Here is a 25,223-nt window from a genome sequence, read left to right as displayed (position 1 = left end):
AGCATTTATTATGTGTCTGCTTGATGGATCTCCCATTTTCTGTGTTTGGGTGTCTGTAAAAAAATGTGTGTGTGTGTGCGTCCGTGTGTGTGTGTGTGTTTGGGTGCCTCTGCGAGGTTGTATACGTAGAATCCTAAACACACTGGTGTCAGTCGCGTCTCTGTTGCCACAGTTTCCTGCCCCTTCACCATTGGTATTTATCCCCCCACCCCCTTGCCCCCCTCCTATATCTGATGGGGTGCATGGGGGGACACCCATTCACTACCTTATTTACCTCGCCCTATTTTATCCCAGGGAGAGACGGAGCTGGGGTGAGAAGGTTGCCCAGTTCCCACCTTCTCTCACACACACGCACACTCTCAGACCCATGCTCTCACACACACATGCCCACAGTGTCCCATTACGAGCTTATTTGCATATGTTCCCAAACTAGCTAATTAATGCGTAGACGCGCTGTGCGATTGTTTTGGTCACAAGATGTCCCCGTTTTGAAGTCCCAGCAGGACAATGATGTTGTGTTGGAGGTCCCCTGGGTTCGGGGACTTAGTGAGGGCCTCTCAGTCCTAACCCTGGGCCTTCAATGGGCCACAACATGACCACTTGAACTCTGCTGGACACCTCTCAGCAGTGAGCGGTCTCAAACATATCTCTTTCAAACGCTCTCTCTCTCTCAGCACTCAAACATCTCTCTGACTGTCGGTCTCCCCCCAGTGGAAAGAAACCTAGAATACCTTGTTCCATTCCACAGTCTCTCTGGAACACTAGAACACTTTAGAACACCGTTGAAGTCCCTCGTGGAATTAAACTTTTTCAGCACAGTTAATGTAATTCTTGCAGTAGTCCCTGTGAACTTTTTGAAGCATTTTGTTTATTTGGACTTCTGGAAATGGATTCTCGGTGGAGTCTAGAACATAGCCTCATAAAATTGTATTTCTCACATGCGGCAAATACAACAGGTGTAGACTTTACCGTGTAGACTTTACAGTGAAATGCTTACTTACAAGCCCTTTCCCAACAATGCAGAGTTAAAATGTAAGAAAATGTGCTAATAGAAATTGTAAATGTTAACACAATAAATAACAATAATAAGACTATATACAAGGAGTACCGGTACCCAGTCAATGTGCTGGATTACGAGGTAGTATGTACTGTAGGTAGGGGTAAAAGTAACTAGGCAATCAGGATAGCAAGTAAACAGAGTAGCGGCAGCGTATGTGAAATTGTGTTTGTTTGTGTTGCGTCAATATGCATGTGTGTGTTAGCGTTTGAGTGTGTGGGTAGTCCAGTAAGTGTGCATAGAGTCAGTGCAGAAAAGGGTCATGGTAATAGTCTGGGTAGCCATTTTATTAACTATTCAGCAGTCTTATGGCTTGGGGGTAGAAGCTGTTCAGGTGCCTTTTGGTCCCAGACTTGGCACTCCGGTACCACTTGCTGTGCGGTAGCAGAGTGAACAGTCTAAGGCTTGGGTGGCTGGGGTCTTTGACATTAGTCTACAAACCCTGCCAAATCCGACGCGCGTTGGAGCCGGTGTAGTAGGATTCTATCTTAGTCCTATATTGACCTTTTCCATGTAGGAGGTCGTAGCGGGCTTTCATGTAAGCGTCCTTGTCCCATTCCTTGAAATTACTGCCTGTAATTCATGGCTTTTGGTTAGGGTACGTACGGTCATTGTGGGGTCGACGTCGTCGATGCACTTATTAATGAAGCCCGTGGCTGATGTGGTAAACTCCTCAATGTTATCGGATGAATCCCGGTAAATATTCCAGTCTGTGCTAGCGAAGCAGTCTTGTAGTTTAGCGTCCGCTACATCTGAGCGCATCACTGGTACTTCCTATTGGAGTTTTTGCTTGTAAACAGGAAGCAGGAGGATGGAGTCATGGTCTGATTTGACGAAGGGAGGGCGAAGGAGGGCCTTGTATGCATTTTTGTGGGTAGAGTAAAAGTGGTCCAGAGTGTTAGCGCCTCTTGTGGCTTATGAGACGTGTTGGTAAAACGCATTTCAGTCTCCCCACATTAAAGTTTCCACCCACTATAAACCCTTCCTCTGGGTGTGTGTTTTCTTGTTTGTTTATGGCCATGTACAGCACATTGAGTGCTTGCTTAGTGCAATTCTGTTTTTTTGGGGTGGGTGTAGACAGCAGTGATGATTATGAATTATCTTGGCAGATAAAAGGGTCTGCAATTTACCATGAAGTATTCTAGTTCAGGTGAGCAAAAAAGCTTGAGATATCCTTCACACAGTTGTTGTTTACAAAGACGCACACCCCTCCCCCTTTGGTTTTGCCCGAGTCAGCTGTCCAGTTGCGACGAAGCATGGAGAAACCCCTCGAGTTTTATGTCCATATCGACCGCCAGCAAAGTTTCTGAAAAGCATAGAATATTACAGCTTTTCACGCCCCCTTGGTAGTAAACTCTTGTACGGAGGTCATCCATCTTGTTCTCAAGTGACTGGACATTTGCCAATAAAACGTAAGGGGAGTGCCGGACGATTTTCTCTGCATCTGAGTCTAACAAAGACTCCAGCCCTCCTCCCGCGTCTTCGCTTGCGGCGCTTCCCCCGAACAATGGAGTAGGGTACGGTGTAAGCAAGGGAACAGCTGGGTTGAAGTTGAAGTAGAAGCCGTAATTGAGGTCAAATATTAGGTTAGTAGCTGTCGATTCGTAGTTCAAAAATACTTGGCGGTCATAGGTGATAATGGTGTGAGCTTTCTGTATAAAAAAGTAAGGATAAACACGAAACAAGTCACTAAATAGCAAAGTCGGGTTGGAGCACGTAAGATGTCAAACATCTCCGTCTGCAACATCTTCTCTCCAGCCTGGTCCCAGGTCTGTTTGTTGTAATGGTCATTGTGGCTGTAAATTGATACTTTAACTCTAACATAGTATCAATCCAGAAAAGAAATATTTCAGTTTCCATTTTTATGTTTCATACCACTGTCTATTTGAAGACTGTTTGATAGTACTGATTTACAAAGATAAAACCGTTTGGTGATGAACTGCATACAGTGCATTCGGAAAGTATTCAGACCCCTTCCCTTTATCCATGTTTTGTTACATTACAGCCTTATTCTAAAATGGATTAAATAAAATAAACATTCTCATTGATCTACACACAATACCACATAATGACGAAGCGAAAACCGGTTTTTAGAAATTTTAGCAAATGTATACAAATAAAAACAATTCCTTATCTAAATAAGTATTCAGACCCTTTGCTATGAGACTCGAAACGGAGCTCAGGTGCATCCTGTTTCCATTGATAATCTTTGATGTTTTTGCAACTTGATTGGAGTCCACCTGTGGTAAATTCAATGATTGTACATGATTTGGAAAGGCACACACCTGTCTATATAAGGTCCCACAGCAAAAACCAAGCCATGAGGTCGAAGGAATTGTCCGTAGAGTGCTGAGACAGGATTGTGTCGAGGCACAGATCTGGGAAAGGGTACCAAAAAATGTCTGCAGCATTGAAGGTCCCCAAGAACACAGTGGCCTCCATCATTCTTAAATGGAAGAAGTTTGGAACCACTAAGACTCTTCCTAGAGCTGGCCGCCTGGCCAAACTGAGCAATCGAAGAAAAAGGGCCTTGGTCAGGGAGGTGACCAAGAACCTGATGGTCACTCTGACAGAGCTCCAGAGTTCCTCTGTGGAGATGGGAGAACCTTCCAGAAGGACAACAATCTATGCAGCACTCCACCAATTAGGCCTTTATGTTAGAAAGGCCAGACGGAAGCCAATCCTCAGTAAAAGGCACATGACAGCCCGTTGGAGTTTGCCAAAAGGCACCTAAAGGACTCTCAGACTATGAGAAACAAGATTCTCTGGTCTGATGAAGCCAAGATCAAACTCTTTGGCCTGAATGCCAAGCGTCACGTCTGGAGGAAACCTGGCACCATCCCTACTGTGAAGCATGGTGGTGGCAGCATCATGCTGTGGGGATGTTTTTCAGCGGCAGGGACTGGGATAATAGTCAGGATCGAGGGAAAGATGAACGGAGCAAGTACACAGAGATCCTTGATGAAAACCTGCTCCAGAGCACTCAGGACCTCATACTGGAGTGAAGGTTCACCTTCCAACAGGACAACAACCCTAAGCACACTGCCAAGACAACGCAGGAGTGGCTTCGGGGAATGTCTCTGTACGTCTTTTGAGTGGCCCAGCCAGAGCCCGGACTTGAACCCGATCGAACATCTCTGGAGAGACCTGAAAATAGCTGTGCAGCGATGCTCCCCATCCAACCAGACAGAGCTTGAGAGGATCTGCAGCGAAGAATGGGGGAAACTCCCCAAATACAGGTGTGCCAAGCTTGTAGCGTCATACCCAAGAAGACTCTAGGCTGTAATTGCTGCCAAAGGTGCTTCAACAAAGTACTCAATAAAGGGTCTGAATATCAATCAATCAATCAATCAATTTTATTTTATATAGCCCTTCTTACATCAGCTAATATCTCGAAGTGCTGTACAGAAACCCAGCCTAAAACCCCAAACAGCTAGTAATGCAGGTGTAGAAGCACGGTGGCTAGGAAAAACTCCCTAGAAAGGCAAAACCTAGGAAGAAACCTAGAGAGGAACCAGGCTATGAGGGGTGGCCAGTCCTCTTCTGGCTGTGCCGGGTGGAGATTATAACAGAACCATGCCAAGATGTTCAAAAATGTTCATAAGTGACAAGCATGGTCAAATAATAATCAGGAATAAATCTCAGTTGGCTTTTCATAGCCGATCATTAGAGTTTAAAACAGCAGGTCTGGGACAGGTAGGGGTTCCATAACCGCAGGCAGAACAGTTTAAACTGGAATAGCAGCAAGGCCAGGCGGACTGGGGACAGCAAGGAGTCACCACGGCCGGTAGTCCCGACGTATGGTCCTAGGGGCTCAGGTCTCTCAGTTGGCTTTTCATAGCCGATCATTTAGAGTTGAAAACAGCAGGTCTGGGACAGGTAGGGGGTTTCGTAGCCGCAGGCAGAACAGTTGAAACTGGAATAGCAGCAAGGCCAGGCGGACTGGGGACAGCAAGGTGTCATCATGCCCGGTAGTCCTGACGTATGGTCCTAGGGGCTCAGGTTCTCAGAGAGAAAGAGAGAACGAGAGAATTAGAGAGAGCATACTTAAATTCACACAGGACACTGGATAAGACAGGAGAAGTACTCCAGGTATAACCAACTAACCCCAGCCCCCGACACATAAACTACTGCAGCATAAATACTGGAGGCTGAGACAGGAGCGGTCCCGGAGACACTGTGGCCCCATCCGAAGAAACCCCGGACAGGGCCAAACAGGAAGGATATAACCCCACCCACTCCGCCAAAGCACAGCCCCCGCACCACTAGAGGGATATCCCCAACCACCAACTTACAATCCTGAGACAAGGCCGAGTATAGCCCACAGAGGTCTCCACCACAGCACAAACCAAGGGGGGGCGCCAACCCAGACAGGAAGATCACGTCAGTAACTCAACCCACTCAAGTGACGCACCCCTCCCAGGGACGGCATGAAAGAGCACCAGCAAGCCAGTGACTCAGCCCCTGCAACAGGGTTAGAGGCAGAGAACCCCAGTGGAGAGGGGAACCGGCCCGGCAGAGACAGCAAGGGCTGTTCGTTGCTCCAGCCTTTCCGTTCACCTTCACACTCCTGGGCCAGACTACACTCAATCATATGACCTACTGAAGAGATAAGTCTTCAGTAAAGACTTAAAGGTTGAGACCGAGTCTGCGTCTCTCACATGGGTAGGCAGACTGTTCCATAAAAATGGAGATCTATAGGAGAAAGCCCTGCCTCCCGCTGTTTGCTTAGAAATTCTAGGGACAATTAGGAGGCCTGCGTCTTGTGACCGTAGCGTACGTATTGGTATGTACGGCAGGACCAACTCGGAAAGATAGGTAGGAGCAAGCCCATGTAACGCTTTATAGGTTAACAGTAAAACCTTGAAATCAGCCCTTGCCTTAACAGGAAGCCAGTGTAGGGAAGCTAGCACTGGAGTAATATGATCAAATTTCTTGGTTCTAGTCAGGATTCTAGCAGCCGTATTTAGCACTAACTGAAGTTTATTTAGTGCTTTATCCGGTAGCCGGAAAATAGAGCATTGCAGTAGTCTAATCTAGAAGTAACAAATGCATGGATTAATTTTTCTGCATCATTTTTGGACAGAAAATTTCTGATTTTTGCAATGTTACGTAGATGGAAAAAAGCTGTCCTTGAAACAGTCTTGATATGTTCGTCAAAAGAGAGATCAGGGTCAAGAGTAACGCCTAGGTCCTTCACAGTTTTATTTGAGACGACTTTACAACCATCAAGATGAATTGTCAGATTTAACAGAAGATCTCTTTGTTTCTTGGGACCTAGAACAAGCATCTCTGTTTTGTCCGAGTTTAAAAGTAAAAAGTTTTCAGCCATCCACTTCCTTATGTCTGAAACACAGGCTTCTAGCGAGGGCAATTTTGAATACTTATGTAAATGTGATATTTCAGTTTTTTGTCTTCCATAAATTTGCAAACATTTCTAAAAACCTGTTTTTGCTTTGTCATAATGGGGTATTGTGTGTAGATGTGAGGTGGGGGGGACATTTAATCATAGCCCATGAGGAGACAGACAGGAGCTAGAACCCTTGTCCACTGATGAGGAGCGAAAGGACCGATTAGGCAATAAATAAAAAAAGTGAAGGGAACAAGGGAGTGAGGAAAAGGTGTGCGGTCAAGTGGTGAGAGCATAGCTGAGATGGCTGAACAGAGCAAGGGCACATATCCTCTAGCCTCCCCCAAGCTTTTGCTCCTTCCACTCCATTAGAGCGGTTTCCAAGGCTGTGGGCCACATGGCCAGTCAGTGGGGCTGGCAAAGGATGAACCCTACCCGACAAGGGCCAGGCTCTGGCAGGATGTCACGTCCAGGCCAGACTAGCCAAGCAACCAGCCTCTGTGGGACCCTCAGTCCCAGTTCCAAGCCCAGCTCTGCACAATTGAGTGGGCTGACACTCAACAGCGAGCTCCCTGGACCAGCTCCAGTCTATAGCTTCTAGCAGGACTATTGCAAATGTCCATTGAAGGGACTCCGGGTCTGGTGTGAGGGTGTGAGGGTGTGGAAGCTACGGCACATGGAGAGGCCTTTTGGAAACACTGAGGTGTGACTTGGCATGGACTGTCTCACACAAAGGGGACAGGACCTTCAGGCTGCCACCTCACGACTGCATCTGTATCCTTTCACCTTCCACCACCTGCAGAATGAGGTGAGAAGACACTCCAGACAGAGAGGAGTATTGTAGATATTGGTGGTTGATGGTGGTGGATGAGGTGAATTTCCCTTTTACTATGTAAAGCACTTTGAGTTCTGGAAAGCACTATATGAATTCAATCAATTATTATTATAAGGCTAGATGTTGAAGAGCCAGCTCTCCTCTCACCATCTCTCTTTCCAAGAGCAACACTTTAAGCAATAACCAGAGACTGTAAGGAATTCCATAGACACACTTCATTCCAGATAGCCTGGTCCCAGATCTGTCCATTAGTGCTGTATAGCCAAACACCTACTCAATACTGAGAAGTCTGTGCAAGGGTACCTCAGGTGGTACTGGAGGGGAATTGCACCCTGTCTGTTTTTTAAAGTGGTTGGATTCAACAAGTTGCCTCCAGTACTCTAAGAGCCTCAACCGTACTGACTGACTGCTCTTAGAAGTCTGGCATCGTCAATACTCTTACCACAGATCTCAATGTGGCAATAATAAAGATTCACAACTTAATGTATTTACATAAATCAGGTTTTAATTACAGTTTGAACTGATTTATGTAAACAAGTTTTATCTCTTTAGTTGTAAAACAAACAAGTTTTTCTCCCGGTTTCTCTGCGTACTGCTCTATTTCTCCCTCTTTTCTCCCTCACTCTCCCCCTCCATCTGGCTCCAACAATCTTGCACAACCAACCTATGTACAATTTCATTTACTGCTATTGCTTTTAGAATTGTACCCTTTTTTTTATTTTGTACAGACAGGAGAGCTAAAAATACAGGTCCGTGTTTTTGTATCTTTCCATTTCTTTTGAAGAGGTGTGGAGGTTATTTTTAAAGATTGACTAAGCAAGCAGACATTTGAAGGTGGTGATGTTAAAGTACATAAATGAGGCAGTTAATTTCCACAAGACCTGGGCTTGTAGGACCTAACAGAGAGCGCTTGTTTTCAAGGCCCCTTAATGTAGCAAACTAACACATAAATGTATGCACGCGCGCATAGATGGGGAAAGACACACATACACACACCGGTTCCCAGTGGGGAGGGAGGTAGTGAGAGTTGCTTAAAGTGGCTCTTACTTTTGTTGTTATTGTTCCCTCTGAAATAATGTCTCGAACTGAGCCCAGGAAACCATTAAGGTTCCACAGAAAGGAAGAAAGAGCGAGTGAGTGAAATGAGTGAAATAGGGAGGAAGAGACAGATGGAGAGCAAAGCGGATGGTGACAAAGCGGTTGCCAAATGAGAAAAGAAGGGAAGACGATGAAAGGAAGTAATGAATATTAGTTGACAGCCTTTTTAAGGAGTTTTTAGCAGCAGCTGTAGATACCTACCTCCCCTCAGTCCCATTCAGCTCAATTCTTAGTCTTGAAATACAAACGCACACAGTCCGAGAGCAAGCCATCATCCATCACTAGTCAATAACGATCAATCTTCCACGTTGCCTTGGTGTGTGTGCATGTTAAGTAGGCATTTAAGTAGAAAGCTGAACAGGTTTGAATTAAGTATGGGAAGTTGCTATATCTCTGACTTGCTGAAATTGAGAAGGGGAAAAAAAAGATCCAATCTTTATTTTATTTTTTTATGCATAACTCACACATTTAACCAAACATGGGTTATAATACAGGACATATGGCGAAAGTACAGGATACAGTACGTCTTTGTGAGTAAGTAGAGTAGAATCTGTAAAACAGATGCGTTCCTGTGCACTGCGCAATAACTGTAGAAGTCTTGGATTAGCTAATGTTTTATTCACGAACACACAAAGACAAATAGACATACCACTGTCAAATCCTCTAACCCAGGGCTTTCCAACCCTGTTCCTGAAGAGCTACCCTCTTGTTGGTTTTCGCTACAACCCAAGTTGTAAATAAGCTGTTTCAGCTCATCAACCAGCTAATTATTAAAATCAGGTGCGTTAAATTAGGGTTGGCGCGAAAACAGAGCCCTGCTCCAACCCCTCTGACTACGTCTGAGGCTTCGGTAATATGTCATTCTTCTTATTTTTATTATTTGACCCCCTTTTTCTCCCCAATTTCGATCTTGTCTCATCGCTGCAACTCCCCAACGGGCTTGGGAGGCGAAGGTCGAGTCATGCGTCCTCCGATGCATGACCCGCCAAACCGCGCTTCTTAACACCCGCCCGCTTAACCCGGAAGCCAGCCCCACCGATGTGTCGGAGGAAACACTGTTCAACTGACGACCGAGGTCAGCCTGCAGGCGCCCGGCCCGCCACAAGGAGTCGCTAGAGCGCGATGAGCCAAATAAAGTCCCCCCCGGTCAAACCCTCCCCTAACCGGGACGACGCTGAGATTCTTAATAGGTCAACAGAACAGAGGGTGAGATAGCAGCACAATACCCTCTCTCCGAGGAGACTAGCAAGCACACATACAGTGCAGCCATAGTATATAACTCACCCCACTACCATCTCCACCTCATCAGTACCAGCCAGGGGGGAGGGAATGGAGGTGCCGGGTGGTGGGTGACAGTTGTTTTCATAGGGCTGACAGGGTCCATAATGGAGTGATTAAGGTACAGGAGGTGCCTGGACATGGCAAAGCCTCTCATTGTGCTTTCACCCACTGATAGAGAGGTTGAGGGAGGTGGGGGGGCTACAAGCTCAGCACCATTAGATGGTACAGAGTGTTCCATTATGAATTGAAACTATCTAGGAATGTTTTTCTCCATGCAATTTATTAATTTGCTGTACATTAAAATGTTTTGTTACATTTTCGATGGAAGACAATTGAAGTATTTAATTGGCTTCGTTTGCAGGCCTTTAATTTTTACTGTCCCTTATTTAAACATATTTTTTTATCTCCCATCTCTAGACGGAGCAAGTCCAGTCTTTTTTCAGTCCTTGCCTGTCCTCCACTGTGTGTGTGTGTGTGTGTGTACGTGTTTTCCTCCCCTTCCATCTCTCTCTGTGTAAATCTCAAGGTATGCAGTGGCAGGTAGCAACATGCTCAGCTTAGCAGTGCAACTCTCAGGACTCAGCTTGTCCTACTCCTTCGTTGTTTTTCACTCTCTCTAGCCACGTGTGTGTACATGTGACTTCACACTCTGTGTCACTTAGATGTGCATCTCGCTGCTCAGATTAAGAGTGACAGTGTGTGAGTTTCAGGTATTTGTAGCCAGTCAAAGGCTTTTTTATGATGTGTGTGATGGTGTAGTGTCTGAGCATTGGAAATGGTCCAAATGGCTTGTAGCCTGTGTTGCTTTTCAGGACTAAGTTTCTTGCTAGCATTAACTTGCCCTACTATGTAGCCATCTACATTACCATCCATGTTGTATTCTAGCGCTCAGGAACTTGTCTGATTCCAGACCTGCTGTATAAAGAGGATGTATTCAACTCTATAGCATCTATTTACCATAAACAGAAGGTTACCTGATCCCAGACCTGCTGTATAAAGTGTACGTGTCCCACTCTGTAGCTATATATGCCTTTTAGCAGACACTTTTATCCGAAGTGACCTACAGTCATGCGTGCATACATTTTGCATGTATAAGTGGCCCCAGGGATCAAACCCACTATCCTGGCGTTGCAAGAGCCTTGCTCTATCAACTGAGCTCTATGCTAGCTCTATGCTATTTACCATAAACAACTGTAGATATTATATAGCAGCACTATGTGCTTATGCCTCATCAGCTCAACAGGTCTGGGAACAGTAACAAGTCCTTTCTTTTTCTCCCTCCTTTCGTTCTTTCTACTCTGACCAACTGTGCAAAGAAAGCAGCCACCATGCAGGTTTGGATTAAAGAAGGATGGAGGGGGGGAGGAAGGGAAAGAGGGGGGGAAAGAAGCTATTAAATGAATTTTATTATTTTAGGGAGAGATAAACTATAGCCCTATAAAATCTCGATATGGACGGAATCACGGAATCCAGACATTAAAACGGAATTCAATTCAACCATCTAAAACATTTGATTGAACTTAGTAGGGAATTATCTAAATGTATTTGAAAATCGATTAATTTGCCCAAGTTTATCATAAGATATGAACAGAATGCATCAGTGGTTCGTATTTCCTGCAACTTTCTGAAGAGGCAACGAGAATTCCCCGTCTGTGTTTGTGTGGTGCGCGCGTCTACCACTTTGTGTAGCTGTTAGCGATGATGCTAATGAAAAGTCTTCTGGTAGATAATTGTTTTTGTATTCATTTTTATTACATGTTAACTACAAAGTAGCCTATGCTTACCTGGCAGAATGATATCATGATTATTTGCATCAATCCAGTGGGTATTTGTTTTGCAAACTCTACCGTCACATGTGCTCTACAAAAACACAGCTAAACAACAGCCTCTTGCTTTGTGAACACTGGAATTAAAGGATAACTACACTAAATCTAAATAAAAAAATGAAATTCCAAACTGGAATCAGGCAAAAAAATTAAACAGATTTTATAGGGCCCTAATAACCCTTTACCACACTGTTGTGTTTGGTGCGTCATGTTATTCTTTCTCTATTGCGCAGCGGAGTGATATATTTTTATAGTGCGTACTATTTGCCTAGGATCTGTTTTCTTTAGTGTGTGTGTCATGGCAGGTCAAATGCATGTGGTGTCAAATGAATGCAGTGACATCTGTGCTACATGTTGAGACTGGAGGGCTATTTGTCTTTTCTTTCTCTCTTTTTTAAACATTGAAATGCCAACTCCCTCACTCCCCTCTATTTCTCTCTCTTTCTGTCTTTATCTTTGCTTTTATTTCACAACTCCGTGTCTCTCCTCTCTCTCTCACTGTTCTTGTCTTGTTGGGTCTGTGCTTGGCTATATTGTTCTGTTGTGTGTTGACGACTGGGCTACCTATTGAGAGGGATAACTGTTCTTTCTTACTCAGATATTTAATTCTCTCCCTAATGCCCTCTCTCCCCACTCTCTCTACTCTGCCTTAGTTGGCTTATTTCTGGCCTGGTTAGACTGATTGTTATGCTGTGCGGTATACTGTGCTACTGGCCCAGTGGCATACCCCCCTAACCCCCTCCTCTCTTTCAGACGCCCCTGTCAGAGAACCTGTGCCCATCAAAACGAGATCAAACCAGCCCCAGACCCATTTTCACCCTCTCTGTGAAGTTTATAAGCTAAACACTACCCCCTTCACCCCTCTCCCTTCCCTCTCTCCCCTAAATTGGAGCCTTTCTTTCTGGCAGTTAAGTGTTGTTTGATTTAAGCTCGATGGGAGACCACCAACAGTGTGCCTCACAGTAGAAACATTTGTATAACGTTTTTCTATTATTTCTTTCTCGCTTTTATACCATCATCCCCTGTTTTGTTAATTATATTATTTTGCCCTGCTTGCGTTTTTAACAAATCATTAACAGCCATGGTGTGGTGCCGCGGTCTGGGGCTAATTCATTCTCCCAGCCGCTGACAGGGTTGACGGGTCAGGTGTTAGGGTTCACGTGGTCGGGTCAGACAATTGGCTCTTGAGTCTTACTGGGCGTGGATGAGGGGGGATGGAGGGAGGCGAGATAGAGAGAGACAGAAGGGGTGTGTGGGTCGCTGGGTTAAAAGGAAGAGAGAGTTCAATTTGTATTAGTTGTATGTATGGGATACGCATGGTATACAGTGCCTTCAGAAAGTATTCAGACCCCTTGACTTTTTCCACATTTTGTTAAGGTACAGCCTTATTCTAAAATGGATTAAATAAATAAAAATCCTCAGCAATATACACACAACCCCCCATAATGACAAAGAGAAAACAGTTTTTTTTAAATGTTTGCAACAGAAATACCTTATTTACATAAGTATTCAGACCCTTTGCTATGAGACTTGAAATTGAGCTCAGGTGAATCCTGTTTCCATTGATCATCCTTGTGATGTTTCTACAACATGATTTGGAAAGGCACACATCTGTCTATATAAGGTCCCAAAGTTCACAGTGCATGTCAGAGCAAAAACCAAGCCATGAGGTCGAAGGAATTGTCCATAGAGCGCCAAGACAGGATTGTGTCGAGGCACAGATCTGGGGAAGGGTACCAAAACATTTCTGCAGCATTGAAGGTTCCCAAGAACACAGTGGCCTCCATCATTCTTAAATGGAAGAAGTTTGGAACCACCAAGACTCTTCCTAGAGCTGGCCGCTGGCCAAACTGAGCAATCGGGGGAGAAGGGCCTTGGTCAGGGAGGTGACCAAGAATCCGAGGGTCACTCTGACAGGGCCCCAGAGTTCCTCTGTGGAGATGGGAGAACCTTCCAGAAGGACAACCATCTCTGCAGCATTCCATCAATCAGGCCTTTATTGTAGAGTGGCCAGACGGAAGCCATTCCTCAGTAAAAGGCACATGACAGCCCGCTTGGAGTTTGCCAAAAGGCACCTAAAGACTCTGACAGTGAGATTCTCTAGTCTGATGAAGCCAAGATTGAACTCTTTGGCCTGAATGCCAAGCGTCACGTCTGGAGGAAACCTGGCACCCTCCCTACAGTGAAGCATGCTGGCGTTCCAATTAATCCCAAAGGTGTTCGATGGGGTTGAGGTCAGGGCTCTGTGCAGGCCAGTCAAGTTCTTCCACACTGATCTCGACAAACCATTTCTGTATGGACCTCGCTTTGTGCATGGGGACATTGTCATGCTGAAACAGGAAAGGGCCTTCTCCAAACTGTTGCCACAAAGTTGCAAGTACAGAATTGTCTAGAATGTCATTGTATGCTGTAGCGTTAAGATTTCCCTTCACTGGAACTAAGGGGCCTAGCCCGAATCATGAAAAACAGCCCCAGACCATTATACTTCCTCTACCAAACTTTACAGTTGGAACTATGCATTCGGTCAGGTAGCGTTCTCCTGGCATCCGCCAAACCCAGATTTGTCCGTCGGACTGCCAGATGGTGAAGCGTGATTCATCACTCCAGAGAACGTGTTTCCAGAGTCCAATGGTGGCGATCTTTACGCCACTCCAGCCGACACTTGGCATTGCGCATGGTGATCTTAGGCTTGTGTGCGGCTGCTTGGCCATGGAAACCCATTTCATTAAGCTCCTGACGACCAGTTCTTGTGCTGACGTTGCTTCCAGAGGCAGTTTGGAACTCTGTAATGAGTTTTGCAACCGAGGACAGACAATTTTTGCGTTTCAGCACTCGGCGGTCCCGTTCTGTGAACTTGTGTTGCCTACCACTTTGCGGCTGAGCCGTTGTTGCTCCTAGACATTTCCAGTTCACAATAACGGCACTTATAGTTGACCGGGAAAAGCTCTAGCAGGGCTTGAAAGTCACAGTTGAAAGTCACTGAGCTCTTCAGTAAGGCCATTCTACTGCCAATGTTTGTCTATGGAGATTGCATGGCTGTGTGCTTGATTTTATACACCTGTCATCGTCGCTGAAATAGCCGAATGCACTAATTTGAAGGGGTGTCCACATACTTTTGTATATATTGTATGTGTGTGTTTTTGTGTACGCTCTAAGGTGCGGAGAATCAGAGCAGGTGGTCAGTCCAGTCCAAGTGTTCAGCAGTCTTATGGCTTGTAGATACTAACCAGCTCAGAGACAGTTTCTATCAGACCTCATGCTCCGATACTGACGGTAAGGGATAGAACAGCTCGTGTGTGGGGTCCTTTGATTATGCTGCGTGCCTTCCTCAAGTTGTCCTGGATGGGTGGGAGCACAGGCTCAGTGGATGTACAGGGCTGTCTTCTCCCACCTGCTGGAGGGCCTTGCGGTCATGGACGGAGCAATTCCCGTACCAGGCCGTGATGCAACCGGATCAGGACGCTCTCGATGGTGCAGCGGTAGTATTTGGAGAGGATCTGAGGCGGCATGCCAAATTTCTTCAGCCGCCTTAGGAAGTAAAGACGCTGTTGCGCCCTCTTGACAAAAGGGTGGTGTTCTCGGTCCATGACAAGTCCTCGGTGATGTGGACGCTGAGGAACGTAAAACTTTTGACTTTCTACTGCAGTCCCGTTGATGTGGATTGGGGCATGTTTCCTCCTCTGCTTCCTGAAGTCAACAATCAACTCCTTTGTTTTGCTGGCATTTGAGGGAGAAGTTATTGTCATGACACCATAATGCCAGTTCACTTACCTCCTCCCTGTAGGCTAACTCGTCGTTGTTGGTTATCAGGCCTACAACAGAGGTGTCGTCAGAAAACTTGATGGAGTTTGTGTCGTGGGTGAACAGGGAGTTCAGCAGAGAACTTAGGACACACCCCTGGGGGACCCCTGTGTTGAGTCAGTGTGGGGAGGGTTTGTTGCCTATCCTCACAGCCTGTGGTTTGCCTGTCAGGAAGTCAAGGATTGTTGCAGAGGGTGGTGTCCAGACCCAGGGCTCTGAGCGTTGTGTTGAGCTTGAAGGGAACAATAGTATTGAATGCTGAACTGTAGTCAATGAACAGCATTCTCACATAGGTGTTCCTCTTGTCCAGATGTGTTACGGTCATGTGAATAGCGATGGAAATGGCATCTTCCGTGGATCTGTTGGAGCAGTAGGCAAATTGGAGTGGGTCCAGTGTGCCTGACATGAGTTTGGACGTGGTGTCAGGATGAGGAGCTGCCAGCCAGAGGTGTTTGCCTTGCCATTAACGCAGACTGGTTTATTTTTAAAAAAACACTTGGTCTGAATTCTCTGAGACAAGCAAGGCTTTTTTAGGGAGAGAAGGGGGATTCCAGAAAACCAATCAGCACTACTGGCAGAAAGAGTTGGGGCCATAACATAAAGGCTAGTCATACTCACTCACGTAGAGCAGGCTGGGGGCTCAGGTGTGTCAGTGGCTGGGACTGGGGCAGTATACGTTTGTGTCTGTACTGTTTTCCTGCCCATTAAAGACCTTGGCCAATATAGAGAAGGCTGGGACTGTATGTCGGTGGCTGGGGTTGGCGCCGTATATCTGTGGCTTTACGGATAACATAGTCTTACTCCCACAGATGGGCTGGGGCTGTGGCTGGGGCTGGTCCTGTATGTCTGTGCCACCTCCCTGCCCATAAAGACCTGGAGATGTGATGGGGAGATAAAAGGGTCCTGTGAGTCTTGATGCCTGTAAAGCTGCTCGCTGCCTTAGGTCTGTCGGGCTCTATCGAAATAAGATCCTGGAAAAATATTTTCTCGCCATTAACCTGTCATCCATGGAGCACTGACACAGAGCCGGGCAGCGGCGGGAGGGGTGGGGCGAACCCTGGGAGGTGGGTGAGGGTCTGTGTGTGTGTGTGTGTGTTTCTGTGTTTGTGCGTACCATGTGAGAGACAAAACGACTTGGCGTTTAGTTTGTTTACATGCGTCTTTCATTGGTGCCTTACCCCTCTTTAAGTCTCCAACAGCCTTCACCATTCTCAGCCTGAACACTGTTTGTGTAGGTGTGTGTGTTAGTGTGACCCAGTCTGTTTACATGTGTCATTCAGCAATGCCTGGCAGGGACCCCCCAGTCCTGTCTGTCTGTGGAGAATGTGAATGTGTGTATGTTTAAGACAGAGTGGAGATCATTGTGAACTGTGTGTGTGTGTGTGTGTGATAATTGGGAGGGACACACACACACACACACACACACACACACACACATCAAATTGGCTAGGTGAATGTGACCCTGGGTCAGAGCTGGCCTGGGTTTGGGTCACACTAAACCCTCTTTGTGTCCAGTGTCAGTTCAGACAGACCTAGGTTGTGTTCATTTGGGCACAATGTAGCAACACACTTCGCAATGGAAAACTAGTGTTTCTTATTGGGTAAGTTCCGGTAGTCCCTCCTTGATTCAAAACAAATGAAGTTGTATTTTATTTTTAATTGGTCACATACACATATTTAGCAGATGTTATTGCAGGTGTTGCGAGATGCTTGTGTTCCTCGCTCCAACTGTGCACCAACAGTGCAGTAATATCTAACAATACACAACAAAACACACACATCTAAAAAGTAAAAATATGGAATTAAGAAATATATAAATATTAGGAAGCGCAATGTTGGAGTCCAGAGAGAGAGAGAGACAGAGACAGAGACAAAAGAAAAAAGAAAAAACTGAAATATGAAAGTATTCAGATCCTTTACTTAGTACTTTGTTGAAGCACCTTTGGCAGTGATTACAGCCTTGAGTCTTCTTGGGTATGACGCTACAAGCTTGGCACACCCGTATTTGGGGAGTTTCTCCCATTCTTCTCTGCATATCTTCTCAAGCTCTGTCAAGAGTGTGCAAAGCTGTCATCAAGGCAAAGGGTGGCTATTTGAATTTAAAATATTTTTGTTAAACAATTATTCCATATGTGTTATTTCATAGTTTTGATGTCTTCACTATTATTCTACAATGTAGAAAATAGTAAAAATAAAGAAAAACCCTGGAATGAGTAGGTATTTCCAAACTTTTGACTGTGTGTGTGGATGGGATGTATAGACAATATGGATATGGATAGAATATGTAGTATAGTCTAAAGAATAGTATGTGTACAGCAATACTTAATTAGGATAGGCCTTGACTAGAATACAGTATATACATATGAAGTGGGTAAAACAGTATGTAAATATTATTTAAAGTGACCAGTGTTACATGTCTATGTACATAGGGCAGCAGCCTCTAAGGTGCATGGTAGAGTAGCCGGCTAGTGACAGTGACTAAAGTTCAGGGCAGGGTACTGGGCAGGGTCTGGTTAGTGGTGACTATTTAACAGTCCGATGGCCTTGAGATAGAAGCTGTTTTTCAGTCTCTCGGTCCCAGCTTTGATGCACCTGTACTGACCTCGCCTTCTGGATGGTAGCGGGGTGAACAGGCCGTGGCTCAGGTAGCTGAGGTCCTTGATGATCTTCTTGGCCTTCCTGTGACACCGGGTGCTGTAGATGTCCTGGAGGGCAGGCAAGTGTGCCCCCGGTGATGCGTTGGGCAGACCGCACCACCCTCTGGAGAGCCTTGCGCTTGTGGACGGTCCAGTTGCCGTACCAGGCGATGATACAGCCTGACAGGATGCTCGCAATGGTGCATCTGTAAATGTTTGTGAGGGTCTTATGGGCCAATCTGAATTTCTTCAGCCTCCTGAAGTTGAAGAGGCGCTGTTGCCTTCTTCACCACACTGTCTGTGTGGGTGGACCATTTCAGATTGTCAGTGATGTGTACACCGAGGAACTTGAAGCTTTTCACCTTCTCCACTGCAGCCCCTTCGATGAGGATGGGGCCGTGCTCCCTCTGCTGTCTCCTGAAATCCATGATCAGCGCCTTTGTTTTGTTGACGTTGAGGTTATTTTCCTGGCGCCACTCCGCCAGGGCACTCACCTCACATCCTCCCTGTAGGCGGTCATTGTTGGTAATCAGGCCTACAACTGTTGTGTAATCTGAAAACTAAATGATTGAGTTGGAGACATGCATGGCCACGCTGTCATGGGTGAACAGGGAGTACAGGAGAGGGCTGAGTACGCACCCTTGTGGGGCCCCAGTGTAGTGGAGCTGTTGTTGCCTACTTTCACCACCTGGGGGCGGCCCGTCAGGAAGTCCAGGACCCAGTTGCCCAGGGCGGGGTTCAGACCCAATGCGCAAGCTTAATGATGAGCTTGGAGGGTACTATGGTGTTGAAGGCTGAGCTGTAGTCAATGAAAAGCATTCTTACATAGGTATTCCTCTTGTCCAGATGGGATCGGGCAGTGTGCAGTGCGATGGTGATTGTGTCATTCGTGGGTCTATTGGGGTGAAACGCAAATTGCAGTGGGTCTAGGGTGTCGGGTAAGGTGGAGTTGATATGATCCTTAACACTTCATGATGACAGAAGTGAGTGCTGCGGGGCGTTAGTGATTTACAGTGCCTTGTAAAAGTATTCATCCCCCTTGGCGTTTTTCCTATTTTGTTGCATTACAACCTGTAATTTAAGTGGATTTTTATTTGGATTCATGTAATGGACATACACAAAGTAATAAATAGAGTGGGAACAACATCCCCTATACACTTCTGCGTGATCAAAACAATCTTGAAGATTCCGATTGGTCAGACCAGCGTTGACCAGTCCTTACCACAGGTACTTCCTGTTTTGAGTTTCTGCCTATAGGAAGGGAGGAGCAGGATGGAGGCGTGGTCTGATTTCGCCAAAGGGAGGAGGGCCTTGTAGCTATCCCGGAAGGTAGAGTAGCAATGGTCGAGAGTTTTTGAAGCACGAGTGGCACAGGCGATGTTGATAGAACTTCGGTAGCATTTTCCTCAGATTTAGTCCCCAGCTACAATAAATGCAGCCTCAGGATATGCAGTTTCCAGTTTCCACAACGTCCAGTGTAGTCGTGGTATTGGCTTGAGGGGGAATATGCACGGCTGTGACAATGACCAAATTCTCTCGGGAGGTAATGCGGTCGGCATTTGAGTGTGAGGTATTCTAGGTCGGATGAACAAAAGGACTTGAGTTCCTGTACATTACCACAATCACACCATGAGTAGTTAATCATGAAACATACACCTCCGCCATTCTTTTTCACGGAGAGTTCTTTATTCCTGTATGCGCAATGTACTGAGAATCCAGCTGGCAGTATGGACAGTGACAGTATATCCGGAGAGAGCCATGATTCTGTGAAATAGAGGATGTTACAGACCCTGGTGTCTCTCTGGAAGGAGATCCTCGCCCTGAGCTCGTCTACTTTATTGTCCAGGGACTGCTCATTAGCAAGTAATATATACTCTGAAGCGGTGGGTGGTATGCACGCCTCCTGAGTTGGACTAAGAGTCCACTCCGAATACCTCTTCTTGGCCGGCGGCGTCTTGCAGCAGTCTCTGGGGTAAGTGGAATTGCCTTGGGGGGTACGAACAAAGGATCCAATGCAGGAAAGTCATATTTCTGGTCGAAATGCCGGTGCATTACCGCCGCTCTAACATACAAAAGTTATTTCCGGCTGTATGTAATAATGCGAAGGACGTTCTGAGCTAATAAGGTGAGAAATAAAACAATACTGCAAAGTTGCTTAGAAACCATGAACAGGGCGACCATGTCTATCGGTGCCATATTCCTTCAGTCTGTTGTCTTCCGTTTGGTGCCTAATGAACACCACCCTGTACTAGGGTCAGTCTTACTTTGAGTGCTCAAGAGCAGACATAGCTGGCGGCTGCCAGGTTTGTCTGTTTATACGAGTGTAACCTAAGTCCATGTCTGTGTTTGTAAGAGCGATAGTGTGTAATTGTAGTTTTCAATTGTTTACATGCCCAAACTCATTTTGCTTACGTTCCTTGACTGTCTATTTGAATGTTTTTGCAATACACTCCAATATACTCATTAGTAAAGACCTATTCATAGCGCCAGAATGACATTAGTGATCCAGACAGTTTTGTACTCATTGGTGGAGCCAGTCAGTCCAGCATTGTAAGGGAATAGATTACTAACAAATGTCTTTGCTCTTCGGAGCAATACTTAGTACTGTATGTTTTAGCTCCACAGATAGGGCTACGATGGTAATTGAATAACGGTGTAACTGACGGTTATGGATGAAGACCGTCATGGAAATAAAATTACTGTCAAAACCGTTGAAATAGGCCTACATTCATTTTGGATAAAAAAAACAAAAAACGTTATTTTCATGTAGATAAAGTTGACCTAATAGCGGGAGTGTTTACTAATGATTATAAGCAATTGTTTTGCTAACTTAGTATGTGTATTCAACTTTCTATATCTCCTCCTCTTTCTAACTGTCCTTTGATGGTCGAGCAGCTGATCTGCTAGATGCGTGGGGGTGTAGAGCAGTATAGGCTATGGCACTTCAGTTAAATAAATAGTTTGTGTTGACTTTCTTTTATACAATGCACATTTTCATTGCTTGCTAGTAAATAAATAAATGGGTTTCTTTTAAAAAAGGTTGGATGTGTCTGACCATTCATTATTCAACAGCAGTCAACAAGGTTGTTCTGGCTCTGAGGCCTACAATGCGCTAATGTTTGTCAAATGGACAATGCACCAATCCTGTCCAACCTGGCATGATATAATTTGATACAGAATATTTTCTTAATTTATAGACTAATCGACGCTGATCAGGCTCGGTCGTGGCCGATATGCCGCCTTAGGCGAGACAAAACATTTTGCCGCCCTCCTATCCCCGCAAAGTAGAATAGTAGTGCACTTCTATGAATGCCCATGTGGTAGCCTACCGCTTGTAAAAAAGGCAATTTACTGTTAATGCATGTATTAATTAGTCATTTACCATTCTCGTTCCCTGAGTGGAAACGTTGTTTGCAGAGTTCACAACCTGCTACATTTGGGGATGTCAGATTTCTGATTGTCTTAACTCACCACCACTAATAAGCTGGGCTTCTCAGTCATTGTTTCTTCACCTCACACAGTAAGTCAGTGTTTCCCAACTCTGATCCTCGTACCCACAACAGTACACATTTTAGTTGTAGCCCTGGACAAAAACACCTCATTCAACTCATTGAGGGCTTGATGATTAGTTGACTAGTTGAATCAGGTGTGCCTGTCCAGGGTTACAATACAAATGTGTACTGTTCGGGGTACTCGAGGACCAGGGTTGGGAAACACTGCAGTAAGTCAACAACGTTTTTTTTTTTACATCCATTCAAATTATAATGCACAGAACAAAAATATAACCGCAACCGCACCAGCCCAAGACCTCCACATCTGGATTCTTCACCTGTCAATACGAAAATGCGATAGATCCTCTCCAACCTGGCATTTCTTAATTTGTTGGTTAATGTTTATAAGTAATAACTTGAATAATAATAATGAAGTGCCATGATAATAATGAAGTGTAATGGCTTGTTTCAAATAGGTTTTATTAAGAAGCATATCCATGTAAACAAGTGTACAAACAGAATTGTGACCTTTTTTGATCTCCCGCTGAACGGTTAATTCCAAGACCGTCACAAACCTATGCACAGACTAATACGATTATCTACAACAAACCCAAAGAGCCTGGAGTTGGAAGTGGTCCCATAGTGTTTCACTTCACACACACACTTTCTCGCTCGCTCTCTCTCTCCTTGTTAGGGTAGGGGTAGGGCCCCTTCATGCTGGCACTGTGAGATCTTCATCACTTCCATCAGCTCACTTCGGCTCATGTCTGTGACGTTAAATACTGTCCCTGTACTCATCTGCATCGAATTCTCACCCCTCTCTCTTTCCCTCTCTCCTCTCTCCCTCCCTCTCTCCTCACACTCCTGACAGCAGCCAGCGCTGCTCGAGTGCTGTGAAGTTTGTCCACGTCTCCTCTGCTATATCTTTCTCTCTCTCTCTCTCTCTCTCAACACACACACATTCTTTCCATCTCTCTCTCTTCTTTGTTTCTCTGTGGTGAAGTTAATGGGCCATGCAGAAGCAGTCAGTCGTCAGCATCACCCCCATATCTGTCTGAAGGAGTGAGCGTGGCAGGCCAGGGAGGGAGGGATGGGGATGGATGGAACCGTGTGGGAAGAAGCCTTGTGCATTCTGAGAGGGAGGACAGGGGAGCAACTGAGGAGGGGGGTAGAAAAAACAAAACAATTATAGGGCGTTTCTCTCGCAATCAGTGGTAAGTGAGCGGTAGACCTGAAAACGGGCGTTTGACCGGACACAACCTTTATCAGTAACGGGGCAGACCCTTTTACACCTTCTCTCCGCTCCACCACAGACCAGGGTCGTGTTCATTTGGGCAGGCAACAGAAAACTTTTTGCTTATTTTCCAGGCAGTCCCTCCCTGTTTCGGTCTGTATTTTTCAGTTTGGTACAGAATTAACACAAGCTAGCTAGCCCCTTATCACCTGGCCTCCCATCCAGAACTATCACTTCCTGTGCTCTGATTATAACCTGCTGAGCTAGCAGCATTGCTAGACAGCATTGATTTATAGGAATAGATACATTTTCTCTCGTTTCTCTCCATGATGTGCAATTATGCTCTTTGTTCTACCTTCCCAAGGCTCCTTCAATACACTATTATTGGTGTCAGTGTGGATATGAGCAGTTGTTAGTTAGATAAATAAGGAGACAGATAAGGAGCGTGGGCAACTGAGGACAACAGAAAACATGATGAATGCCTCCCAAAGGGCACCCTTTTCCTGTTATAATGAGGAGAGAGAAGAGAAAGACCTTGTGGTGGTGAGCTCAGTCCATCACTCCAGTCCAATAAGGAAAGGGAACAGACTCACAGATAGTGGCCAGACTCCTCTCTCACACTCTCTCTCTCTCTCTCTCTCTCTCTCGCTTGCTCGCTCGCTCGCTCGCTCTCTCTTTTGCTCTCTCGCTCTCTCTTTTGCTCTCTCGCTCTCTCTCTGGCTCTCTCGCTCTCTCTCTGGCTCTCTCGCTCTCTCTCTGGTCTCTCTCTCTCTCTCTCTCTCTCTCTCTCTCTCTCTCTCTGTCTCTCATGGCCACTGTTTGCCTGCCACTGCTCTTACTACCTCTCTGTCCCTCCTTTTACTCTTTTATTCTCCCCGTCTCTCTCGCTCCAGACCACTAATAGCTGTGTCCTCATATTTTGGGTTCTATTCCTCCTTTTCTCCCGCTCCCTTCTTCCTTTTTGGATAAGTGCTGAGTTCTCTGACTGGGCCATGACCCTCCTGTCTTATTTCTGGTTATATAGGCCCTCTGTCTTTCAACTTATTTTTTCACTGCACAAATCTTTAAAGGCACAGATATGCTATTCTGGGCTAAGGTTTAGACCGGGACATAGAAATAGGCCTATAATAATCTAGTATGGGGTGCTTTCCTATTCCCTATATAGTCCACTATATAGGAAACATATGGTGCCATTTGGGACACAGACATGGACTTTTATATTGCCCTACATAAATTCGAAGTCATCCTGTGCCTGTTTCTTGTCACGGTATAGGAGAGTACAGAGAGGCCTGTCCTTACAAGTTGCTTCACTCTCTCTCTGCTTAGGAAGTATGCTGGTGCTACAGAGTGTAACCGTGGCTTACTCACTCCATCTACACCTCCCTCCTTGTGTCCCTTCACTCATCCGTACCCACGGTTGTTTTCAAGAGGTCCAGTGTTGGGGTGAAGGTGTGTGTGGGTGTGTGCGCACCTGTGTGTGTACATGTGAGAGAAACATGTGGAGGTGTGCTTTTGCTCATCGATGATGAGGGAACCCATAGAGTAGTTGTGGTGAAGTGTATGAATGTCTGTGACTGTTGACAGTCAGAGGGTGTGTAGCGGGTGTCCAGTGCAACTCCACTACCCCTCTATGCATCTGTTGGCACCAGGCTAAGTCATCTCACTAACACATCCCCTGCAGCTGGCCATGGCGATCCTGTTTGTCCCCATCGTGTGTGCGTGTGTGTTACGTGTCCAGGGTTGTATTCATTAGCCACCAAATGGAGACTGTGACCTCACGTGTGTGTGTGAACGTGTGTGCGTCCGTGTTTTGAGATGGTGCTGAAGGCATCATGGAGGCGCCTGCTTTTTTATTGCATAATCTCTTGTTTGTGTGTTTATCAGTATATGCGTGTGTTTTTGGTTTGAGCATGTGTGTGTATAATGTGACCGTGTGTGACAGTGCCTGTTGGAGGCGCCTGCTTGTTCAGTGTAATCTGTGTGTTTGTTTTGGAGCCATGTGATCGACTAGAGGCCTCTGATAACAGGCCAAAAGACCAAGGATCTGCTGCACTCTCCTCTTTCCCCCTTTTCTCTATTTCTTTCTCTGCAGCCTTTTCCTCTACATTGGTCTTTCCCCATGATCTCTGTCTAGCTCAGTTTATAAAGTATGTCTAACACTCAAAATAGTGTGGCAACCTCGTCAAGATGTTCAGATCTCTTGTAGTAACATATTAAGTAAGGTGTTGGGTAGATATTTGCTGCACCCGGGTTCCAGTCCCGGTTGGGACCACCCCCCGAATTTGCCACAATATTATGTTTGTTTGGATCTCTTGGCGTAACGGCTAAGGCTGACATTTTCTGGACCAGGGTTTGAGTCCCGGTCGGGACCACCCCCTAAATTTGCCGCAATATTATGTTATGTATGGTAAAATAACAACCTCTCCCTCTGTTGCTCTCTCTAGGGGCAGTACCAGCCTTCAGAACTCCTGTGCCCAGAGACATATGTCTTTGTGCCCATAGAACGCTGCATCCCCAGCCTGGAGCAGACTCGCTACGCACGCTTCAACCAGGACCCAGACGCAGGTACTGAAAACAACACGACACCCTACAGTACACTATGAACACTACCCTA

At 45.8% G+C, this 25,223-nt stretch overlaps 1 protein-coding gene across 1 annotated transcript in view; it reads left to right on the top strand.

Annotated features, from left to right (window-relative positions):
- LOC121553342 (arginyl-tRNA--protein transferase 1-like) overlaps window positions 1-25,223 on the top strand; it is a 166,814-nt gene that overhangs the window by 120,094 nt on the left and 21,497 nt on the right. Inside the window, exon 11 of the mRNA XM_041866380.2 lies at window positions 25,054-25,174. Coding sequence (XP_041722314.1) covers window positions 25,054-25,174 — 121 coding nt within the window. The remainder of the gene's footprint in view (window positions 1-25,053; window positions 25,175-25,223) is intronic.

The sequence above is a fragment of the Coregonus clupeaformis genome, chromosome 37 (assembly GCF_020615455.1).
Source record: "Coregonus clupeaformis isolate EN_2021a chromosome 37, ASM2061545v1, whole genome shotgun sequence".
NCBI lineage: Eukaryota > Metazoa > Chordata > Actinopteri > Salmoniformes > Salmonidae > Coregonus > Coregonus clupeaformis.
Note: the sequence above shows the minus strand (reverse complement) of the source record. Positions and strands in the feature narration are given on the sequence as shown.